General features: G+C 46.8%; 1 protein-coding gene across 34 annotated transcripts in view; it reads right to left on the bottom strand.

Annotated features, from left to right (window-relative positions):
• JAZF1 (JAZF zinc finger 1) overlaps nt 1-18,334 on the bottom strand; it is a 304,972-nt gene that overhangs the window by 22,886 nt on the left and 263,752 nt on the right. For all 34 annotated transcript variants that reach the window (XM_036327767.1, XM_036327789.1, XM_036327772.1 and 31 more), the window contains one exon: nt 17,773-17,969. In XM_036327767.1, the coding sequence (XP_036183660.1) occupies nt 17,773-17,969 (197 nt within the window). The remainder of the gene's footprint in view (nt 1-17,772; nt 17,970-18,334) is intronic.

The following is an 18,334-nucleotide window of genomic DNA, read 5'->3' as shown; positions in this document are numbered from 1 at the left end:
TGGACTAGAGCCAGTCATGCCCACTTCCATCAATATAATGTGTAATTTGGCTGAACGGGTTCACCAGGCGTGGATTCCAACTGGAATGGCCATCTTAATCGGACCCTTTTCTTGGTCAGGGCAAAAGGGAATTCATTGCTACTCATTACTTAACATGGTTTTGGAAGCATCTTAAAACACAGTGTAAATGAGCTTACCGAAGTCCAGCACCGCCTTGTCTGCTAAAGGTCTGAGGCCACTGCCCGAGGAGGCCAGCCCACCTGGAACCTCTCCTTGAGCTCCAGCCAGCTCTGGCCCCTTCCCACACCAGGGACTTCACCCGGGTACAGGTGATGAGGCTGGAAAACCCCCACGAGAGAAGACGGGACAACAAACCGTTATACCCTCAGCAGAACGTGAGGCTTTTTCTGAGGTTTTGGAAAATAAGTCTGGACACTTTCCTTTCAATGTGGTATTAGTTCTGCCTACCTCTCCCTTCCCTTACTCCCTCCACCCTCCAACTCCCCCCCCCCCCCCCGCCTCCCTCCCCCACAGGAACAAAAACCAGAAATGCGGAGGGAGCTGCGATGTTATTCCTGGCCCTCATGTGAGCAGAAAGTGCCATAAATCTCTCAAAAAAGCTGAGGCTCATGGGGTTTCCAGAACCAATCCTCCAATTTACGAGGATCCAATCACTGAGACAGACATCAGAGCCTTAGGTGCTTCTGAAAGACGGTTCTGTGTGGGAACCTTCCTGCCACTTAGGGCAAAGCTATTCCTTTCAGGCTCCTCACCTGTTAGGGAAAAGCATCAAAGAGGCATGGCCTGAATGAGGGCAGGCGGCCCACCTTCACTTCAACTTCAGTGACGTGTCTGGGAAAACTGCTCGTGGTTCCTGGGCAGTGACACATGGCGAGAGGCGGTGGGTGGTGCTGCTCAGCACCTGGGAGGAATGCTGCTCAGGCTCAGGTCACCGCGGCCGGCCTTGGATGGTGTGGGGCTGGTGGTGTGGCATCGCCTGGGAGCTGCTGCCAGCACCCCGTGCCCGGCTCCCCTCCTGGACTGTGACTCACCAAATCTAGGGTGGGTCCCGGAGGACCATCCTTTTAAGATGCTCCCAGGTCACTGGGAAAAGGTGGGGTACTACAGCCTCTCGTGACAGAGGTGGTTCAAGGTCATGGTTCTAAGAGAGTCCTTGTGTGCATATTGCCTTAAAAACCTGCTCCTGCTCCTTCATGCTCAGAAAATGGCTCCATCACCCACTCAGCTGCCCCGCAGAGAACCCAGGAGGCACTGCTCTTTCCCTCCAGGTCCCCACTCCCTCCTGCAGGCTCTTCCTCCACGTATCTGAGTCCACCCACACCTGCACCCTGCGGTCCCAGTGCCACTACTGTCACCCCTGATCTGCTGTATGGATTCCCCCAACCCATCAGCCATTCTCAGTCCCACCGCCCAGCAACATTCACTCATCAGGCAGAATCATCACTTTCAAATGTAGGGCAAACCACCACATTCCTGGTTAAAATCCTCTAACAGCTTCCCGCTTCACTTAGAAAGCAGGGCGCACGCTTGTCCTCCGGGCACTTCCCCCCTCCCCACCCATCTGAGCCAGCCAGACTCGCATATCCTCTTCTTTCCCTCCATCTAAGAGGTACTCATTCTTAAAACTCAGTTGAGTATCACTGTCTCGAGGTCTGTGACTTCGCGCCCCAAGTCTGGGGCCCCTTCCTTCCCTGCATGCGCAGAGCTTGTCTCTGTCGGGGAACTCAGCCTCCCGTGTGGATTTCATCATCTGCCTCCCCCCACTAGTCTCTGAGCTATGGGAGGACCAGGGTCATGTCTCCTGTCTCTGCACATTCATTTGACGTGTAGTGGGCATTCGCATGTCTGTCCTGTGTGCTAACAGACTCCCTCTCCTAGTTATGCCTGGAAAATCATCGTCCCAGGAGCATGGGATGCACTGCGTGCTCCCGAAGGGCACATGGAGCAATTCATGTTTCACTCTTTCAGTCGTCGGGGAGGAGTATGCTTTGGAGAAGGCAGACCTGGCTTAAGGTCCAGGCACCTGAACTTACTAATAGAGCAGTGTGGCCTTGCGCAAGTTACTCAGCCTCTCTGATCCCCCTCCCCCGCTCCCCCCCCCCCCCCCCCGCCGTAGTTTCCATTCACATATGATACGGGGATTGAAGAGCATGGTTAGCAAAGCACCCAGCATGTTCTAGCTGCCCCACATGGTGTTGGACAGTCACTCTCACTCCTGCAGGCGCGCAGGTGCGCACACCACAGGCGAGCTTCAGTATCCCTTGCCAAGTGGGGTAGGGGGCAGAGGGTCTCTCTTCAACCGATTTCAGTAACTATTCCATAAATCCTAACTCCTGATGTATTTGGCTCCTAAGATAATCTCTGTTTTAACATCATTTCTGAAAAGTTTACTCTACTGGACCCAGTAAAGTTCAGTCACCTGACTTTGCCTCTACCCTTAGGAGACTCAGGGCAGGCCCTGCCCTGTCCACCCTTTCCCTCCCGAGTTCACACGGTTCCATTTTCCAGCCCCAGCTGTGCTATCATCATGACAACGGCCAACACTCTAAGTACCTCGAGAGGAGAGAACGCTGAGTTAGAAGTCTGAATCCTTTTAATCTCTCACTGAGTAAGTTTGCCAGCCTAGTTTCTTTTATTTTGCTTTCTTTTTTAAAAAAACATGTTTTTTTATTGAGATTTAGAGAGGGAGGAAAGGAGAGGGATAGAGAGAAACATCAATCGGCTGCCTCCTGCTCACCCACTACTGGGGATTGATCCTGCAACCCAGGCATGTGCCCTGACCAGGAATCAAACCAGTGACCTCTTGGTTCATGGTTCAGTGCTCAACCACTGAGCCACACCAGCGGGGCTGCCAGCCTAGTTTCTTAAAATATCATACATTAAACTGCTTTTATCTCATTAGTCAATAATTTGGCAATCAGGAAGTTGGACCATTCTCAAAATAAACTGTAAAAATAAAATCCCAGGTAGTGTCCCAGGTGTGAAACGCAGGAGATGGAAGGCTGTGTAGAAGTCGAGAGCAGGGAGTGTATAGAAGGCTGTGTAGAAGTCGAGATGGGTGTCGGTTCTGGGGTGTGGAGTCGGTGGGAGTTTCCATTGCTTTTCCCAGAGAGAGGGCGGGGCCCAGGTGAGAAGCGCAGGCTCCCACAATGAGCGCTCTGTACTCCAAAGCCCTTCAGCGGTTTCTATTGCTGCTTTGTAGCTCGGGAACCCCAGCTAGTGATGACTTTACGGGTTTGTACGGTCTAGACAAGGGGGTTACTCCTTGGTGAGATCGGTCCTTGGGGAGGTTACTGCGCAGATTCCCACACAAGTCATTACCACTGCGAAGGGCAGGCTCCCAGAGGGCGCTAGGCTACGGGGCTTTGGGGCTTTGGCTGCGGCTGCGGTTGGAAAGCCAGTCAGTACTCTCCGCTTTATCACCCGTCAAAACAAGGACAGGAAAGGGAAGAAGAGCGATGGTGAGAAATACCAGCCGAGATGCTCAGGGAGAACAAACACTGCAGGCTGCCCCAGCTCCGACTGAGGGCCAGTCCCTCTGAGAAATGAGGAAACTGACCATCTTCTGCTCCATGTTTCCTACGGAAGAGATGTCAGTTTTCTCAGCAACCGTAGCGCGTTAGAAGCAAGCATGCAAAGATACACGGGTTTAAGCTGGGGCTGGGTAAAATGCTTCCAAAAATATCAGAGGCTCGTGGTGCTAAAACCCAGAGGAACTCACAACTATTTTCGCCTCAGGTTTACGGGACCAGGAGAGGTAGGTGGCTGTACGCGTTCCTTCCATACTTGCAAGAAATAATTTTCACCAACCCCAGAGAAAACACTCGCGTAGGAAACCTTGGATTCTGGTCAGCTGACTCTCTGGGAGGGGAAAAAAAAGGCCTCCTGTAGAGAGAAAGCGGGGCCTGCACCCCCAAGCTTCACATCCAAATGCCAAACAAGTTCTGGTAGGAGATGGTCTTCTCCACAGGCGCCTTCCCCACACCTGCGTGCGGGCCGTCTTCTCTCCTCCCTGCCTTGCTCTCACTTCCTGGCACAAACACAGGCTGCTTTCTCACTGGTCTTGCTGCTGGGACACGGTCTCTTCTCTTTCCCACTGCGTTCCTGAGACTGTGTCTTCTCCCACTTTTACTCCATTCTGATGGACCTAGTGATGGTCTTGCGTGCTAAGTGCCTAAGATCAATAGCGAATTTCACAAAGGAGAAATTTCTGCCAAGAAAGGCCTGTGGAGAAAAGGCATTTCCCCCTCCTTGTGGTTAAACTCTAGTGAGGGACCTTGTGCTCATTCTGAGCATGGGGAGTCTGGGGACATCCCAGGGTCCGCAGGCCAAGAAGAAACTGTATGGGTCAGGTCTAATGAAGTCTCATGAATGGAGAACTAGGAATATAACACAACTGATTATGAAAGCACACTCAGTGTCTTGTAAGAAGCCTGGACTTTGGTATTGTTTTGACCAATTTGGCTACATGACCTTGGGCTTGACACTACACTCATATGAGGGAGTCTAGATCATTGGCTTTCGAATGTCTGACCATGACCCAGTGAAAAACTAACATTTTATATCACAACTCGGAAAACCACACACAAAACTAAAAGTTTCCCCAGGTAATACTTATCGTTACCAAGTGTGAAGCATCTATTTTCTACTTTTTCTTTAAATAAAAAACATGCTTTCTTTTTTTAGAGAGAGAAAGGGAGAGGGATAGAGAGATGGAAACATCAATGAGAAACAGTAATTGCCTCCTGTATGCCCCCTATTGGGGATCTAGCCCAAAACCTGGGCACATGCCCTGACCAGGAATTGGACAGGGACCTCTTGGTTCATGGGTTGATGCTCAACCACTGAGCACATCGGCTGGCCTCTACTTCTTAAAAAAAAGAATGCTGGTCACCACTTACGAATTTCAAGAGCCAAGATGATCTCTTCCTAGCTCTGATGCTACCTGCCATTGTGTTTTTTCTCCTCTGCTTTCTTTAATTGGAAGGATTTGGGGCAGTAATGCACCTCCTAAATTCAGGGATGTTAAGAAATGACCACTTACATAATGAAGCCACTGTCTCACCCACCTGCTACTCTTGCAGGAATTCTTTCCCACGGGTGGAGGAGGAGTGGGAGCAGCTCTCTCTCTCTCATCTCTCTGTCATTTTAAAGAGAGCAGTAAGTGGAACTGGCCCCTTTCCATCCAAGTCATCGAATCTTTGTTCTTTCTAGGCAACAAAGTGGTTTGAGGCCTCCCCAGTCATAAGCCAATGACTTTTACCAATTTGTATTAGTCTCCCATTTTTCCTGAATATTCTAAAGACATTTGCACTGAACACAAAAGGCCACGAAGACACACATGTTACAGCAATACTGCTGCTTTGTCACTGAATAAATTGAGGCCATTCAGAGTGCTTCACAGACATGTGGCTTTGAGGTTTTTGGTTTTTTTTTCATACTCTTGATATTCTCACACTGACCTTGATCCCGTGGGCACATCTCTGAGAACCGGATTGGCCCTTTGTGTGTTTCCCATATCTCCCCGATCCTTTCCTTAGAGATTTAAAGGGACCACCCTACCTGGTGGTTGACATTCAACTTGCATGGTTCATGGCCCCAGGATGGAGCAAGTGAACTGGCTCACATGGGAATTAAACCCATGACCTCAGCCTTATTAATATCATGCTCAGGCCACTTGAGCGAACTTCAGGTCATGGCCTTTGGGCTGGTGAGCACCATGAACACAGAGGGAAGATAACTGATGATAAGCCTCAAAGAACAGGTGTGCGGAGCAGACTCGAGCATCTGTCTCTGAACAGGAAAAGAATCTATAACAACCATTAGTTGGGCACCTACATAACCCTGTGGTTTAGCAGGTTAACAAATTCAGGCCCCTTAGATCACCTGCTAGACAGGAACCTGATATCCCTCCGAAGAAGCCACGGACTACCATCTTCTGGAAGCTGAAAAATGAGGCTGCTGGTAAGTGTTCTGGGAAAATATCTATTCGCTTTTCAGTCCTGTCCCTTTTCCAAAATATACTAGTGTATGATAGAGAATACAGACAGTGTGAACCGAAATCCCAGGAGGCTGTGCGATGCTATTTTTAAAGAGGCACAACCACCACGAAGTTGAAGCTCCTTCAAGTGTACGTTTAGCATAATTCACCTTCCAGTTTGCCCTGCTTGCCTGACAGAATGAAATGGCCCTGGGTATCAGAATGCCACCTTTACAGCTCTAGCCCAAGGGCTCTCACGGGGCGAAGGACAAGCTTTCTAGTCTTAGCAAACCTTCCTCTCCAGAGGATGCCAGGAAACAGACCTTTGTTGAGAAGCAAAAAAGGAAGGGGAAAAATCCTTTCTGGAATATTTATTCCTTATTCATTTCAGGAAACACGGCCCTATAGCTTATTTACAAATGTGTTAACTGGATTCTATTAAACTTTTAATTTGCTATTTAATTGCCAAGTAGCATGTATTAGTTACCAAGGATGTATTTATGTGTCTGTAATGCATACTCATTATATAGTTATTCCAGAAACTCTGACTTATTAAAAAAAATTTTTTTTAAATCCCAAATTTTATATTTGCAGTTACTTCATAATTTTAATTTTATGGTTTTCGTTTCCAAAAGGGGCTTATTCATCTGCGAGGGGAAAAGCCCCGGGGGCTGAGGGGTGTGCCCACAGGTGGTGGTAGGACCCTCTCCAGCCTGTCACAACCAACCCCCAGCCAGAGCCCTTGGCAGCTCGCTCCCAACGGAGCGGCAACATTTTCATTTTCTGCTTTTAAAAGTGAATCATTTGTCAAGTTTTGTTAGTCTTAAGAAAATAATTTTCCTTCTGGTACCACATAGCCTGTTCTAAATTGCACACTTCCATTACTGAAACCAAGTGGCTTTAATTAAACACTTTTTTCAAAGACTGCTTCCCTCTAATGGCAGTGAAACACTGTTCACCGCATTGAGTTCTGCCAAAACTCACTTCATTGGGTGACTTTCAGGGCGACTTTCAGCACAATAAAGGCTTAGAACATTGTGTAATAGGAGAAAGTGACCATTTAAGGGGGTGGTCTGGGGGCCTAGTTAAGGTACAGGATCTTGATCATGTCCCCAAACATCACCCTAAATCGGCTGCCCGGCATTGTCCACATAATTGCTAGTGCATTAGACTTGGAAGGCTGCACATTCTGCCTGCAGATAGAGCCTTGGACAAGCCAATGGGCCAAGCTTGTCCAGGTCCCTCCGCCCCTGGGCTGAAGATTCTACGCAACTGCTTTCCAAGCACTGTGGCTGGAACTTTAACAGTAACTGTTACAGCATAGCTCAGAGAGTTCGCAATGGCTCACTGGAAACCATGATGTTCACTATCATGGTTTCTACAAAAGAAATCTTCTCTACATGTATTTTTATTATTTGAAAATTATGCTAATTTTTTTTAAAAAATATATTTTTATTGATTTCAGAGAGGGAGAGAGAGATAGAAACATCAATGATGAGAGAGAATCATTAATCAGCTGCCTCCTGCATGCCGCCTGCAACCCGGGCATGTGCCCTTGACCAGAATCCAACCCGGGGCCCTTCAGTCCACAGACCAACGCTCTATCCACTGAGCCAAACCAGCTAGGGATAGACAATGGCAGGCACTATTTAGCTACTTTACCCCAAGTTATCCTGATAAGCAGAGAAGCAGTTTCTCCCAGCATAGCCTGCTCTGGGGCCTGTAACCACCTGGTACACCCTGGCTGCCCTTTCTGTCTTTAGGAAAAAAAGGGATATGTAGATAGAAAAGACAGCACACGGGGGCATTATCAGATGTCAAATGCCAGGCGTCCCCCCTTTTGATTTCTTGGGGGTGATTTCCTATGTGTATTTCCATACCAAAGAGAGCATTACTAATTCAGCCCAGCGGAGTATGAAACACATCTTGGACCTGATGAGATCAAGCCGACTCGGTGCTGGTTTGATGAACAGACATGAACAGGATTTGGTGGCACAACCAGCAACCCTGCCTTCCCCGACACCAGACAGGACCCAGCAGCCCGTCTCTCCCTCCTGTCACACACCACCCCTTCCCTTCGAGTGCGCTTGCGAGATGTCTGAACACAGCCTTGGGAAGCAGCAGAAGCACAGAGATTCTGTACCTTGATTGTCTTTTCAGCAAGAACAAATGAGCTCAGAGCATTCCCAGTTCTCTGCAGATTCTTTCTTTAATGCCGTGCGGCTGGGTGTGCCTGGGGATCATTCCATTGTTAAAACCAGGCCCACATGGAAAAGACATTAAATACGTTCACTGCCGTGATACCCACCAAGTTGAAAGGGCTCCTCCGATTTTAATATGCCGGGTTTCAGAGGGGAGGGGAAAAGAGAAAGGTTCTTTGGAGACACACACATTTGGTCCAGCGACGAGTCCAGCAGGCGTTAAATCTCCATCACCTTCCCGGCAGAGGCGTGCTGGGCCCGAGCGCCTGTGGGTGTTTTCAGGGGCATCGCACCATTTCCCCGGCCAACAATAGGCCGCTCCCTTGAGCGCTCACATTTCGGTGCTGGTACTCGCATTCAAAGGAAAATGACCGAGAAGTGTGCACTGATGGCTGTTGGCATGCAAGTGAGCGCGGGGCCTCGGCTTAAAGAGACTGCGTTCTTTTTTCGGAGAGGGTGTGAGCGGCACCGTCTGTATGTGTGCCCTTTAAAATACCTTTGCCTTGTGATGGCTCTTGATATTTTTTTGGCCAGTGCAGAGACCCCTGCTGGGACACACACACACACACACACACACACACACACACACACACGGCAACAAGGTTCGAGGGCTAAAGCCTTGCCATTCACGGTGTTTCCAGCACCAGGCGAAACATGACAGGAAAGACCTTCGAGACTCCTGGTGGGAATGCTTAACAGTATTCTCACTATTTTCACTGAGTTTGGTGAAACAATAACTGTGAATAGTATATGTGAAATTTAGGGTTATAACTAAATGTCAATGGTTAAGTGTGGTACTGCTAAAATGGCAGGCCTCAAAAATATCTTCATCAGAAGGTAAATTATGGGCACCTTTCTCTTACTGCAAATATTGAATCAGAAGGTAAGCTGCTATCAAGTGGCTGCCTGTTACAGAACCTGAGCTTGATGCGGGCTGAAAATGGGCAGCGTTCACTTTAAAATTCTCAACATTGTGAAGCATTCTCTACATTTTGAATATTGGGAGACCCAGATGCTATGATTTTCTATCAGTCATTCATCAACTCTAACTGGGACCTAAGACCCAGGGTATGGCAACTAGCTTTTTCTCCTCCTCCTCCTCCTCCCCCTCCTCCTCCTCCTCCTCTCCTTCCGTCTCCCTCCCTCCCTCCCTCCCTCTCATGTGTATGTTTTGCAATTGTTTTATGTGGCTGCACGGCTGTTTCCTGCATGTTCCTAAGCTAAGAAAGCGGACACTAAAGGATTCCGTTTACGGTCTTTCTTTAATGGGGAGGAAATTCCAGAGATTTGCCTCCTCTAACTACTGCATTTATTTACTTCCTTTGTTCTTAATGACTGTTTACAGCAGAGGAAATGTACTTGCCGGGCCAAGGAATGGGTGGAAGCTGTGGGCTCTGGTCCCTCATTTCTGCCTGGGCCACCAATTCCTTTTTTTCCAACTGAGGTAAATCCATACAGTACAAGGCACAGATATTAGTTACATAATGAGATGGGTCTGATCGGTGTCTGCCTTTGTGTAACCAAGACCTCAGTCAAGGTCTGGACTGCAGCCAGCACTCCAGGGAGCTCTCGTGCACACCTTTCCCCACTCCCCTCCCCTCGAGTCCACTGCTGTGCTGATTTCTATGGTCACAGGTCGGTCGGCCTGTACTGGAATTTCATATGTGCCCTCGTGTCTGCTTCTTTCACTCAGCATTATGTTTTGGAGATTCACCCATTTTTCTGTGTAGTAGTACTTTGTTCCTTTTGACTGCTAACTAGTATTCCATTGTACAACCAGATCCCATTTGTTTATCCATTTACCAGCAGATGGACTACTGAGTAGGGTGGGCTACTGGGAACAGAGCTGCTGCATACATCCTTGCACCTGCCTCGGAGCAGCTGGGGGAACAGCGCCCTCCAGGCAGCTCTGAGAGGAGAGGCATCAGACCACACTGTTCCTCCTCCCAGCCGAGGAGACGGTCACACGGCTTCTTCAGGCCCCAAGACCAAAATGACGTTGGCCTGTAACTCCCCTCCAGGCATTGACCCAGGAAGAATGAAAACGTATGTCCACAAAACACAGGTACCAGGTGTGAGGCCATCTAGCTCTCAAGCAGCAGAACCAAGGTCTGGATCCAGGTCCTGCTGAGGCCAGAGGCTCTCGCCACTTTACCTCCCTGCTCCCAAGTGCTGGAAGGCGGCCCAGGCTTTACATTCCACTCACTGTCAACATATCCAGGGCTGCTTACCAATCTCCAAGCTGACATTCCCAAACGACCATGGCCTATAAAACGGGGCCCCAAACCACTTCCCCACCACTCTCACTTTCCTCCTTCTCCCTTGAAACGTACATTTGTCTTACAAGATCTAGACATTTTCTGAGTGTGAAGATACCGCGTATCGCCGCACTAAAACAGCAGAGAGAGAATGACCCCGTGTGTCTGCCTTGCCTTACTAAACATCCATGCTGATAATTTAGTCCATCTGTGTGCAGGTCACATTCATGAGGTGTCTGTCCTACACGTGAGTAAAATGCTTCTACCAAGAGATGTAAATTCTAATTTACAAGGATTAGAGCAGTGGTTCTCAACGTTCTGGCCCTTTAAATACAGTTCCTCATGTTGTGACCCAACCATAAAATTATTTTTGTTGCCACTTCATAACTGTAATGTTGCTACTGTTATGAATCGTAATGTAAATATCTGATATGCAGGATGGTCTTAGGCGACCCGTGAAAGGGTCGTTCAACCGCCAAAGGGGTCGCGACCCACAGGTTGAGAACTGCTGGATTAGAGAAAAGCTGTTGGCTTTTCTGTGTCCCTGCACAGTGCCTCTAACAAAATAGATGCTCAGTAAATTATGCCAAAGGAAAAGCTGCCAAATCCTGGTGGTGTGGAAACCAGGATCAACTCCAGCTGGGCACCACATGGACTTAGGCAAGTTATCACTTCCATGAATCTTCATTTCTGTGTCTTAAAAAAATACGTTTTAATTGATTTCAGGGGGGGGGGGAGAGAGAGAGAGAGAGAGAGAGAGAGAGAGAGAGAGAGAGAGAAACACCAATGATGAGAGAGAATGTAAGTCTTCTCTGAGACTTTCTGCCTCCAGCATCCACCACACTGGGGATCGAGCCCACAACCCAGGCATGTGCCCGACTGGGAATCGAACCTCCTGGCTCATAGGTTGACTGGGCAGTTTCTGAGTCTTTAAAGTGGGCTACGATAATGCTTGCCCTGTGTCCCATCAGGGTTAATAAGGATCAGCTTAGACGGTGAATATGCATGTTTCTGTGCACTATAAAGGGCTGTAATCTATTCTATTATTAGTAGTAGTGGTGGTAGTATTACAAATCACTGATTTGATGGTTTTCTTCAAGTAAAAACAACATGTTTTGTTCGGAAGCTCTTACAAATGAAACAGTCATTAAAATACTATTTTGAGGTTGCCATCCTTACTCTACCAACACTCTGAGTAGCAAGTGGAGATTAAACACAAGTGGCCACCTGAGATGGTGAGGAAGGAAGCCAAATTAACCACAAGACACTCAGGAAGCAGGATAAAGGTTTTACAAGTCAATCAACAAAGAAGATGAAAGAACAATGATTAGGACAAAGTGGAGAATAAACAAACAAGCAAACAAACCTCAGGCCAGGAAAGGGTGTGTTAGAGACCCTGACCCTAACTAAGCCAGATAATACTGCAACTGCTGGACAGGGAACCATAAAGCTTTTGAATAGGAAGGTTTTAGAAATGTTTCCTAGGCCTCATGCAGACATTCAACTCTTCAGGGCAGGACCTGCTAGAAATACCAAACCGTGGCCTCAGGAATTTCATAAATAGGTCACAAAATTCAGTGAGGCTGAAATAGTTTGCTTTGCTTTTCTCATTTTCCACCATTAAACCGGGTAGGATTTATCTCTCCACGATTTTTCCTATTTCATTCTCTTCTTTTGGATGAGTGGGGGAGGTATGTTATTTTAGATCTTACCTTAATTTATCTTTTTCTTCTCTGAGACTTTCTGCCTTTACTAAGCCTATTTAAGTTTATTTTGCCTTCTAAAAATGAAGGCATACGCTTCTAAATGTCAAGCATAATTCCACCAGTTCTATAAGTCTGTGTTGCACAGTAATTTCCACCCTGAGGGAAACATTTACTTTCTAAAATGACTTGCTATATGTCAGTCTCTCCTGAAAATTTCAAAATCCTTATAATTTGAATAATGTATTCCAAGAAGCCATAAAAGCATGTTAAAGGTGTACTATAAGGCTAAATAGCAGGAGACACAGGGATATGACATGAAATAACACAATATAGAAACTTAAATAATGCATTAATAGATATAAGCTGTGACTTCACTGTTATTATAGGTAGCTTGGACTAGAAAGTGCACGTGCGCGCACACACACACACACACACACACACACACACACAGATTTCATTTCCTTGGGTGCCTTTCTCTGGTTTAGTACTTGAATTTTTCCCCCCGAGTCAGCCAAAATATATATACAAATATTTTCCAGGAGAGACTATGCAACGCTATTATAACCCGAAACCCGGCCAACTCTTTCCATGGCTTCTCCATTAAGACACAAGCGCGCATCTGTTCAGTCCCCTTGGACTCATTTCCAAGGCTAAGCGAGTGGCTGCAGTCACCTTCTCCAGACAAGGTGGAGATATGTTAACCCAAGCAAGAAAATACAGCTAGGACAACTGGACGGTCACACTGCAAAGCAGTGGTTTCCCAACTCTATCTACAGGTGAGAGTTAACCCCAGAGAACTTTTTAAAACCACCAGTGCCAAAGTCCCGCCCACCAACCAAGTCAGAGTCGCGGGGTAGATCCCATGCAAAGGGTTGAAAAATTCTCCAGGTGATTTCCATCTGAGAGTCACTCTTTGAAGAGGTCCAGTGGGCAAATATGGGAACAGGAAAAAAAGAAATTACTTTCTCAGCTAAACTACAGACTCTAATAACCAAAACAACCTGCTGGCTAAAGGCCCTTCCTAGAGAATGACCTCCTTCCCCCTAACCCTGAAAGGCCATGAAATTAATCTGAAGGAAATAAATTGATTAATTTCTCTTTTTGAGGGGACAGGGAAGCAGGGTCAGAGCCATTTTGTCTGGATCTTCTGGTTCTATGTACTGAACAGTTGTTTTAGTTGCAAAAGTAATACAGGCTCATTTTAGAAAATAGGAAAAAGAAGAGTACCTGTTTTCCCATCACATTAAAGTAACCACAGTTAACTTTTTTGAAGTAAAAAAAAAAATAAGATTGGGATCATACTTCATATGTAGTTTTATAACTGGATAATGTCACTACACAACCTTTGTTGTGAATGTCTGTGGAGCAATCCATTGTTTGCAGTGGCCAATATTTATTTATTAGTGATTGAGTTTTGCTTTAGGATGATTCACAGACATAGTTAGGCCCCTGATCCCTTGAACTACAAACTAAGTAAGAGTAATCTGGTAAGTATTAAAAGGAAAAGAGAGTGGTGAACAGGTAAAGTGGGGCGTGTGGAAGTCTGGATAGGTAGCATTTGCTAATTTCACTGGTATAAATACTCTCCCCATGGCCAATTTCAAGCTAATCCTTTAACTGGTTTGAAAACCGGAATATTTAACAACTAGAGGTCCAGTGCACAAAATTCGTGCAAGGGCTTAGCCCTTGCAGCCCTGGCTTCGTTCAGAAGCTCGTCTGGGCGGTCTTCTGCTGTTAGGCCATTCGATCGATTTGCATATTATGCTTTTATTATTATAGATTGGCGCTCTGGACTCAGCTCCAGCTCACCCTTAAGGAAGACTCTGACTCAATGAAACCAGCAAATTCTTCAGTTCTAACAAGCTGACGGCAGCATAGTTCCTGTGAGTGAGGGTGAACCACAGTCCCAGTGTCCTAGCAGGTGCTGTATTTCGGGTTTGGAGCTGACAAGTAGTAATTGGGGCAACTACAGGTCTGAAGGTCCAATAGTTTTTAAAAAGGTCTGAATGTGGACAGCAAGTGTGAGTCCACTAGAAAGACCACCTTTTTGAACAGGTAAACATGAGGTTTAGTGCAAGTTGACCTTCCTAAGCCTCTATATCTTTGATCTGTACATGGAAATTATAGTGTTGTCTCACTGGGGCCGGTGTGAGGATTAAAAACAGCACCATACCTAAAGTATACGGTAAGCACAGCCAGGAAACACTACAAATGCCAGCTGCCACTCCTCCTTAGAATTATACTCCAGATATTCCCAGGAGAAAGGTATGAATTGTTTTAACATTTTATTTTCAGGGAATTCAATTATGTTTATCTTTCAATTCTATATCTTTATGATTTAAATCAGAGATTTGCAAACCATGGCCTGTGGGCCCAATCAGGCCTGTGTTTGTAAATGAAGTTGTACAAAAACTTTTAATGGAACACACCATGCCCATTTGTGTGTGTAATTCTATAGCTGAATAGCTGAAACAGAGACCCTATGGCCCGCAGAGCATGAGACATTTACCATCTGGTCCTTTATAGAAAGTGTGCTGATCCATAATTTTAACCATTCTAACCTTTGCTTAAGTGAATACTTTTAAAATACAGATATATATAGATATAAAATCAAGCAAATAAGGAGAGGAAATGAAAAGGAAGAGATGACAAGACCCTCCTAGGATTTGGAAATTCCAAACTACATCTTGGTTCCAAGAATACCTAAGCAATACCCAAGACTCCAGATGAAGCTGAGCTCGGACCCAGTCTCGTCACGACAGTGAACTGTAAAGAATGTTTTGTAGCCCTGACCGGTTTGGCTCAGTGGATAGAGCGTCGGCCTGTGGACTGAAGGGTTCGGGTTCAATTCCGGTCAGGGGCATGTGCCTTGGTTGCGGGCACATCCCCAGTGGGAGGTGTGCAGGAGGCAGCTGATCGATGTTTCTCTCTCATTGATGTTTCTAACTCTCTATGCCTCTCCCTTCCTCTCTAAAAAATCAATAAAATATATTTTTTTTAAAAAAAGAAATGTTTTGTAAATGAAATGTTCCAAAGATGACTTACTTCTGGACCAGGAATGTGCCTTGAATATGGAACTGGGGAGAGTAGATTCAGAAGGCAGAGACATGGGCTATTATTTATAACCTGGCAGCGAAAGTGACTGAAACCACATTAGTCAGGAAAAACAAGCTGATCTCTCTAACTACAGGTAAAATAACATTTCCAACATTGAAAAATGTACACAATCAAAATTGTACAGGGTAGGGGTTTAAGAAACCATTTCCCCTGCTAATTTTTGATGTTTACATGGAACATTCTTCAAGCAGCAAATAACTTACCAATGATCTTGACAGATTGAAAGTGATACATCTTTACCACAACATAAATTAATCCTCCCAGTGGGAAATTGCTAAAATAGGCAAGGTGTCAGAAAGATTTCTTTAGGTCTGAGGGAAAGGAAATGAATGATTCCATTTCTCCCGAACATTCTTACATGAAAAATAATAAACTCTCACTTTTAAACTGTCTTGATTTTCCTGGGGTTCTAAGGAAACTTACTGACTGAGGCAGCCATGGTTATCTGGTGCAGGGCACGAGCCAGTCAGTATTAAGTCATGTATAAAGCACACCCAAGCCCTGGCCAGTTTGGCTCACTGGATAGAGCATCAGCCTGGGGACTGAAGAGTCCCAGGTTCAATTCCAGTCAAGGGCATGTACCTTGGTTGCAGGCACAACCCCAGCAGGGGGGGTGTGCAGGAGGCAGCTGATCGATGCTTCTCTCTCATCGATGTTTCTAACTATCTCTCTCCCTTCCTCTCTGTAAAAAATCAATAAAATATATTTTAAAAAAAGCACACCCAGGTGCATAACTGCCCCTTAATTCATATTCTGTATGAATAAATCTTCATAGAAATACTCAGAAAAGACGATCACAGAATTACATTCTCACAGCATGCCTTAGATTCACACAGTAAATGTTACACAACATGCTGGAAAGTAAATCTTCACAGAATAAAGTACAAGGGAAGCATGGGGGCCGATGTAAGGAGGGACAAATGCCCAGCACAAAGGAACCGACTCATCTTCTATGGAAGAATGACCCTGATCTGTTCCTGAAGCCACCAGATGAAGACTCCAGATGGCACAAACATTTATAGGACGCCAGGTGCATACATGGGCTATGACGTTAGACTGGTACACAGAAATCTATGGAACAGGTGTACTTAGTAACTGGTGAAGGGAGCTGTTCAGGTAGGAACTCTGGTCCATCTGCCTCTGACACCAATCCTGTTTCCACAATGCCCAACCCTGACAGAACACAGGGTGTCTGTCCGCCATGAGCCCCCGAGATGCCCCCAGGAAAAGAGGTCCCAGAATCAGAGTCAACTAAGTTTGGGAGATTTTACTAAATTCTCCCACTGGAGAATAACAATGTATACGAAGGCCCTGCCTTAGAGAATCCAGTTTTCCTTCATTCAACCCAGCATCTCCCCACACGCATTAGGGAGTCCTTTCCCAGCTGCTCCTTCTCTCTCTGGTCACTGCCTTGCCTCCCACTCATCATTCAAGGGGAGCCTTCCCTGATCCGCCAGGCTTCTCTCTGGGTGCTTTCACATCACTGAGTGCCTCCACAGAGCACTTGTCATGGTGACAGTGTCATAGTTATTGGTGCATTTATTTGGTTAATACCTGCGCCTATACTCCAACTGGGGAGAAGGAAAATATATTCCCTGCTTCCCAGTTGGGAAAAAGAAAAGGAGGGACCTTTCCAGCTTCTTTCTACCATCTTTCCTCACTCCTGCCCCCGGGGAGCAGTGACTCAATGGATCTCTGAATTGGGAGAAGTACGGTGCATGCTCAGTGGAGGGCCGGGGGCCCACAGATCTGCGCACACTGCGGGGCAAGCTCACAAGGGTGATTTAGGAAATAAGTTAACCTCTCAGGAAGACCTACAATGAAGCCCAATGGCTACGAATCCACACTCCATCCAGTAGGCTGGCTTTCAGCACTAAGTAACTTGATTTTGAACTTCACCCTGATTGCTGTTTTATTTTTCAGTGACTTGCACTTTGGGGAGGGAAAGACAAGAGTGTGCTTGTGGGCCCCCTAGAAGGCCAACATCTTCCATGAGGCCCAAGCTCTTCGGGACAGGAACGGGTCTCCTTTGCCTGGCGGGAGAGGCGCTCTAAATATTCTTATAATAATCATTTTATTATGGGAACTATTTTCCAGAAGCAAAGATTGGGAGACTGGTGTCCTGAACCACTATGCACTCATCACCCAGCTCCAACAATAATCAACACGTGGCCATCTTTTTTGTCTACTCCTCCACCTGTGCAAACCCAAGCCATCCTATCCCTTTGCACATAAGACATGGTAAGGGCATGAAAAGTATAAATCCATTATTGCATACATATGATGAACAGTAATTCACAAATATTTCTTCAATCGTAAGTAGATGAATGAACCAACAAATTCTACCCGGACTAGTAAAGGGTCAAACAGGTGGGTTTGAATCACCACCTATCCCTGGCCCCCAGCACACATCACACACACACACACACACACACACACACACACACTCACATTCCCTCTTCGCCAGGGGGTAGAGCCAAGCCACTCACCTGTCGGGGTGCTGCTGCGGAATGAAGAGGAGGGCGTGATGGGCGGGGTCACGGGGGGAGTAAGGCTTCCACTGCTGTGGCGCGGCGGCGTGGACACATTCCCCCGAGACACGGAGCTGGACAAGGTCAGCGAGAGCTTCGGCTGGATCTTCTTCTTGAGGGACTCCTGCTCCCGGCGGGCAGCGTCAGTCATGAATCTGAAGGGACAAGGGCAGGTGAGTGACCGGGCCATTTACAGAGCAGGAGGACTGTGACAACTACCCCGAGTCTGGCAGATGCCCCCTCCTGGGAAAGGGGCTTGTTCACAGGTCTGTCCCACTCTCAAAGCTCACAACAGACCCGTTCTCCTGCACGATGAAAGCATCTGCTAGCTGGTTGGTTTAAGGTCCCTCAAAGCCAGGCCCGTTTCTTCCCTAGGCAAACCCTCCTTGTGGGAAACTCACATACAGATTCCACCTGCACCCGCAGCAGTGCGTCAGTGACAAGCCCTGTCCTCTCTTGGGAGGTCCTCTCTCTTCCAACCTGCGGAAAGCCCACCCATTCTCAAGCTCCCTGCCACGCC

Source organism: Myotis myotis, unplaced genomic scaffold (genome assembly GCF_014108235.1).
Source record: "Myotis myotis isolate mMyoMyo1 unplaced genomic scaffold, mMyoMyo1.p scaffold_m19_p_11, whole genome shotgun sequence".
Taxonomy (NCBI): Eukaryota; Metazoa; Chordata; class Mammalia; order Chiroptera; family Vespertilionidae; genus Myotis; species Myotis myotis.
Note: the sequence above shows the minus strand (reverse complement) of the source record. Positions and strands in the feature narration are given on the sequence as shown.